The sequence below is a fragment of the Mesoplodon densirostris genome, chromosome 19 (genome assembly GCF_025265405.1).
Source record: "Mesoplodon densirostris isolate mMesDen1 chromosome 19, mMesDen1 primary haplotype, whole genome shotgun sequence".
Classification (NCBI taxonomy): Eukaryota; Metazoa; Chordata; class Mammalia; order Artiodactyla; family Ziphiidae; genus Mesoplodon; species Mesoplodon densirostris.
The window spans coordinates 2,072,855-2,079,222 of record NC_082679.1 but is presented as its reverse complement, the minus strand read 5'-3'; the positions used below and the strand labels follow the sequence as shown (position 1 = coordinate 2,079,222).

The window sequence follows — 6,368 nt, the reverse complement described above, 5'->3', positions numbered from 1 at the left end:
CGCGTACCGCAAAAAAAAAAAAGAAAAAGAAACAGGTCCCTGCCGGCGCTCAGTTCCTCTTAGGTGGAGGAAGACCCTCCCCTTCCCCCGCCCCACTCCCTCCCCGCAGTTAAGGCGCTCCTCACGTCTGCGGATCTACGGGAGACTACATTACCCAGAGGTGTGCATTGTGCGTCTGAGGAGGGCGCTGGCCAATGACGGCCAGTCATAGAGGCGTTTCCTGCGGCGCAGTACGTGGGCGGGACTTCCGGTTTCTCTCAGAGGACGCCATTTGCCTCAGCTTTTCGCTTCTGGCTGTGCCGAGAAGCTGGGCTGCGCGGCTACTTGGGCATTTTGTGGGGACTGAGCAAGGAAGGGGGATGGGACTTCCTTTCGTGCCTTGGAACGGGCCGTGACTCCCTAAACGGGCGTGTGCACTGGTCGTCCGCCGGGCCATGGCCTCTCCGGGCCCTCAGCACCCGCCCTTCGTCCCCGCAGTTCCCGAGGGCGGCGCCCGGTCTGGTGCGCCTTTTTCTCGGAGAGCGGCGGTCAGCCGAGGTCGCCCGGCCCAGGCGGGGCGGAGGCGAGGAGCAGCAGGCCGCCCGGTGCTCGCCTCTCCAAGCGTGGCTATAACTCAGGGTCCCATCATGGCGGCGGCGTCGACCCACCAGACACAGGTGAGTGGACGCTGGTTGCGGAGCTGCTTCTCTCCGAGGGCGGAGACGGTTCCAGAAGGGAGGCATCCCCTGGGTTTGGCTTCGCGGTCGTGTGCTCTGGCGTGTGGAGCTGCTTTGCTACTTAATTTATCCTCGGTCCTAAAAGCTGTTGGGTCTCTCACACATGCTCAGTAAGTTGTGGAAAAATGAGTGATGCATCCTTCAGGGGCTTCCATCATAGTAAATCCCGAACTCCGCCATGTGCTGCAGGGATGTACCCTGCCCCCCCCGCCCCCGCCCCCGCCTTTCTCCAGCCGGTGGCCTTGGGAAATGGAGGGAGCGATAAGCGCATGGCCAAAGCCGAGGTATATTGGTTGTTTCACAAGGCCCATGAGGGCCTGTGAGGTTGCCATGGTGCCTCCTAGATGCTAAGACGTGTCTTGGGAGGGCGAGGTTCTGTAGTTGCCGAATGTTCCACTCACCTTCAGCCAGGTCAGACGTTGTGGCCAGTCTCATGGCCAAAGCCAGTGTTATCTTTAGCCGTTTGTGCTCTCTGGTCCTGAAGTATTCCTGGCGTAGGGCTAAGTGCTGTCAGGGTTCAGGAAGGAAGCGGCTAGTGGTTCATTGTGGAACCTCCCCGGAGTCTGGGAGACCCAGGAGGGTGTGGGGAGCTGGCCCAGCTCCTGCCATTACCCCCTTCAGGGGTCTCTCCAGGGAGGTCAGTGATGAAGGCTCTGCTTCTCTCTGCACGTCCACAGGAATAGTTTCAGGCGTGATGAAATGGACTTAACAGCAAAAATCGGTGTACATGCTTCACAAGCTCGTCATTAGGTGTTCACTTGGATGATGGAAGCGTGTCGGGTTACTTTATTAGACCCTGTATTAGGGTAGACTGTGTTAAAATCTTGCTCCTCGTTTGTAAGACACAAGACTCTTGGTGGATTTGGTGGAGCCCCCTTAGTCTCGGGTCATCGGCTGGCATGGAGATGTTTACCTCAGGGGCTGTGGGACAATCAATGAAAATCCCCAAGCACACCGAACATTGAATAATTTCTGTCTAAATCTCACAACTGTTATTGGTGAAGTGGGAACTGTTGTTGTATTGATCCCGAAACCAAGGCTCAGAGAGATGAAGTGATGTCTCCGAGGTAACACAGCTGGTAAGTGTCGGGTTTCAAGAGTTTGGATGTAAACAAGAGAGTGACGAAAGAACTGGGGACTTTCAGTCACTTGAACCAGGGTGTGAAGCCCTCAGCCTGGCGCAGGCAGCTAGCAGGACCAGGGGGGCTCAGGTACTGCTGCTGTTACCATTATTGACACTGTTATGATCATTATTTACTCATTCCTCTGAGGTCCCACAGCCTCTGCTGTCTGCATCTGACAGCCCACACATCACTTCCATCGTCTTGTGTGACTTTCCAGCGGCTCCCGCATAGAAGACTTCTCACACGACTGTGTCCAAAACATTGTCCACTTGCACTTCAGCCCAGCCTAGCGCTTGGCCCTCAGGAGGTGCTAAGTGTTAGGGTCTTGATCTCTCTGCACCTTTAACAGCCTTCCAGACACAATCTCTGATCCCATCCAACAGCCCCAGGGTCAACAGTACTACCTCTGTTTGACAGGTGTCTGTGACCTTCGATGACGTGGCGGTGACTTTTACCCAGGAGGAGTGGAGGCAGCTGGACCCGGCTCAGAGGACCCTGTACCAGGAGGTGATGCTAGAAAACTGCAGGCTCTTGGTGTCTCTGGGTAAGGCCTTGCCACTCTGCCATGCAGAGGACCTGCCATCTCCTTGTCAGATATGCTCTGGCTCCATGCCCGGCTGATCGAGAAGCTTACGCTCTCTCTTCCCTACAGCTTCAGTCATTTTTGAGATTCATCTTTTCCTGCCTGCTATCTCTGTGTTTCTTTGAGCAAGAAACAGTTCCCCTTTGGCTCCCAAAAGGTGGTGGAAGGAAATGGGGGGGTTCTGCAGAACCCAAAGGCAGAATTTCCAGTTGGGCCACATGGGACTGAAATAAGGACTGGGAACCACCCGGATTATGCCGGCTTCTAGATCTCTTGTCCTGACTTCTCTCTCTGGCTTTGCTCATGTCTGTTTTTTCAGAATGGCTTTTGCGCCTCAGCAAGTTTGTGACAGGAGTGGCCACCCCAGTCCCTGCTCTCTGGGGCCCCCAGATGCCTTGTTTTTACGTCTTTGCATACTTAGCATTGTTTCTTTTTCTTTTTCTACTGCTGGGCTCTAGGGGGTTGTCCCTGAGGCAGGAGTGGCCACCTGAGCCCATACTTCCCTGAGCCTGTACCCCAGTGCCCAGCACAGACTGGCCTCTGTCTGAGGTTCTTATTTCACATTCCAGACAGGGAGCTGACTGGGTGGGACTGGTTGGCTCAAGTGTCCCCTGCAACCCAGTCCACAGGGCTGTGAGTGATGGGATGGTCTCCAGGAACAGGGTGAGGCAGGTTGGGCCTCGGGAGGTCTTTCCCTTCAGTGCCAACAGGTATTGTTCTAGACCACAGGATCTCAGTTATGGGGCTTTTCTGTTCTCCTGTGCCTTCATGATTGTCTCTTGTTCCCTGAGTCCTGGCCAAGATCCTCTGCTAGTCCAAGAGAGAGAAGCTGAGAGAGTAGTGCTTCTCAGTACTTGGCAGTTTTGTCCCCAGGAGACATTTGGAAGTCTGCAGCCACATTTGACTGTCACACCTGGGGTGTGGGTGGTCCCGGCATCTAGCAGGTTAGAGTCCAGAGATGCTGCTTAGTACCTGAGGATGGACAAGACAGCCCATTCAACAAAGGTTGATCCAGCCCACAAGGGCAAGAGAGGCAAGGTGGAGAAACAGCAGCCTGAGGATAATCACCTTAGACCTCTCAGTTTGAGGGAAAGGAGAGCTGTAAATCCAGGGCTTAGGGTAAAACATGCCTGTTTTTAGAGAATTGGGATTGTATTCTGTGTCACACAAAATTAGGGAAAGTTTTACATATTTAGATGTTTTACAACAAAATTTTAAAAATAAGAAGGTCCACTATCTGACCCTGTGGACCCTTCACTCACCTCCCCACACTTTTCCCTGAGCTCAGTCTGCTCTGGTCATGCCAGCATCTTACTGTTTCCTGTGCACATACTTAACATACGTGCCATGGGCATCTGCAGTTGCTATTCTCTATGCCTGGTGGGTGTGCTTGGGCATTTTGGCTTTTCTTTGCTTTTCTTTTCTTTTTTTCTGATTTTTTTTTTTTTTTGGCTCACAGGCCCAGCCGCTCTGTGGCATGTAGGATGCTCCCGGACCGGGGCACGAACCTGTGTCCCCTGCATTGGCAGGCGGATTCCCAACCACTGTGCCACCAGGGAAACCCCTTTTTTCTGAATTTTTAAATTTAATTCTCTCTATATTTTTTTATACAGCAGGTTCTTATTAGTTATCCATTTTATACATATTAATGTATATATGTCAATCTCAATCTCCCAATTCATCACACCACCACCACCGCCCCCCCGCCACTTTCCCCTCTTGGTGTCCATAAGTTTGTTCTCTACATCTGTGTCTCAATTTCTGCCCTGCAAACCGGTTCATCCGTACCATTTTTCTAGGTTCCACGTATATGCGTTAATATATGATATTTGTTTTTCTCTTTCTGACTTACTTCACTCGGTATGACAGTCTCTAGAACCATCCACGTCTCTACAAATGACCCAATTTCGTTCCTTTTTATGGCTGAGTAGTATTCCATTGTATATATGTACCACATCTTCTTTATCCATTAGTCTGTCAGTGGGCATTTAGGTTGCTTCCATGACCTGGCTAGCGTAAATAGTGCTGCAATGAACATTGGGGTGCATGTGTCTTTCTGAATTATGGTTTTCTCTGGGTGTATGCCCAGTAGTGGGATTGCTGGGTCATACGGTAATTCTGTTTTTAGTTTTTAAAGGAACCTCCATACTCTTCTCCATAGTGGCCGTATCAATTTACATTCCCACCAACACTGCAAGAGGGTTCCCTTTTCTCCACACCCTCTCCAGCACTTGTTGTGTAGATTTTCTTATGATGAGCATTCTAACTGGTGTGAGGTGATACCTCCTTGTAGTTCTGATTTGCATTTCTTTAATAATTAGTGACGTTGAGCAGCTTTTCATGTGCTTCTTGGCCATCTCTATGTCTTCTTTGGAGAAATGTCTGTTTAGGTCTTCTCCCCATTTTTTTTTTTTTTTTTTTTTTTTTTTTTTTTTTTTTCTTTTTGCGGTATGTGGGCCTCTCACTGTTGTGGCCTCTCCTGTTGCGGAGCACAGGCTCCGGATGCGCAGGCCCAGCGGCCATGGCTCACGGGCCCAGCCGCTCCGCGGCATATGGGATCCTCCCAGACCGGGGCACAAACCCGTATCCCCTGCATCGGCAGGCGGACTCTTAACCACTGCGCCACCAGGGAGGCCCTTTCTCCCCATTTTTTGATTGCATTGTTTGTTTTTTTAATATTGAGCTGCATGAACTGTTTATATATTTTGGAGATTAATCCTTTGTCCATTGATTTGTTTGCAAGTATTTTCTCCCATTCTGAGGGTTGTCTTTTCGTCTTGTTTGTAGTTGCCTTTGCTTTGCAAAAGCTTTTAACTTTCATTAGGTCCCATTTGTTTATTTTTGTTTTTAGTTCCATTACTCTAGAAGGTGGATCAGAAAAGATCTTGCTGTGATTTATGTCAAAGAGTGTTATTCCTATGTTTTCCTCTAAGAGTTTTATAGTGTCCAGTCTTACATTTAGGTCTTTAATCCTTTTTTTTTCTTTTTGTGATACGTGGGCCTCTCACTGTTGTGGCCTTTCCCATTGCGGAGCGCAGGCTCAGCGGCCATGGCTCATGGGCCCAGCCGCTCCGCGGCATGTGGGATCTTCCCGGACCAGGGCACGAACCTGTGTCCCCTGCATCGGCAGGCGGACTCTCAACCACTGCGCCACCAGGGAAGCCCTCTAATCCATTTTGAGTTTATTTTTGTGTGTGGTGTTAGGGAGTGTTCTAGTTTCATTCTTTTACATGTAGCTGTCCAGTTTTCCCAACACCACTTATTGAAGAGATTGTCTTTTCTCCATTGTATATCCTTGCCTCCTTTGTCATAGATTAGTTGACCATAGGTGGGTTTATCTCTGGGCTTTCTGTCCCGTTCCATTGATCTGTTGTTCTGTTTTTGTACCAGTATCATATTGTCTTGATCACTGTAGCTTTGTGGTATAGTCTGAAGTCCAGTATAGTCTGGAGTCTGATTCTTCCAGCTCCGTTTTTTTCCCTCAAGACCGCTTTGGCTATTCGGGGTCTTTTGTGTCTCCATACAGATTTTAAGATTTTTTGTTCTAGTTCTGTAAAAAATGCCATTGGTAATTTGATAGGGATTGCATTGAATCTGTAGATTGCTTTGGGTAGTATAGTCATTTTCACAATATTGATTTTTCCAATCCAAGAACATGATGTATCTCTCCAACTGTTTGTATAATCTTTATTTTCCTTCATCAGTATCTTACAGTTTTCTGCATATAGGTCTTTTGTCTCCCTAGGTAGGTTTATTCCTAGGTGTTTTATTCTTTTTGTTGCAGTGGTAAATGGGAGTGTTTCCTTAATTTCTCGTTCAGATTTTTATTAATGTATAGGAATGCAAGAGATTTCTGTGCATTAATTTTGTATTCTGCAACTTTACCAAATTCATTGATTAGCTCTAGTAGTTTTCTGGTGGCATCTTTAGGATTCTCTATGTATA

At 49.0% G+C, this 6,368-nt stretch overlaps 1 protein-coding gene across 3 annotated transcripts in view; it reads left to right on the top strand.

Annotated features, from left to right (window-relative positions):
- Positions 1-274: 274 nt before the first annotated feature.
- The window catches only part of AURKC (aurora kinase C), a 45,987-nt gene continuing 39,893 nt past the window's right edge, over positions 275-6,368 (top strand). For all 3 annotated transcript variants that reach the window (XM_060085650.1, XM_060085652.1, XM_060085649.1), the window contains exons 1-2: positions 275-656; positions 2,258-2,384. In XM_060085650.1, coding sequence (XP_059941633.1) covers positions 435-656; positions 2,258-2,384 — 349 coding nt within the window. In that variant the 5' untranslated portion in view covers positions 275-434. The remainder of the gene's footprint in view (positions 657-2,257; positions 2,385-6,368) is intronic.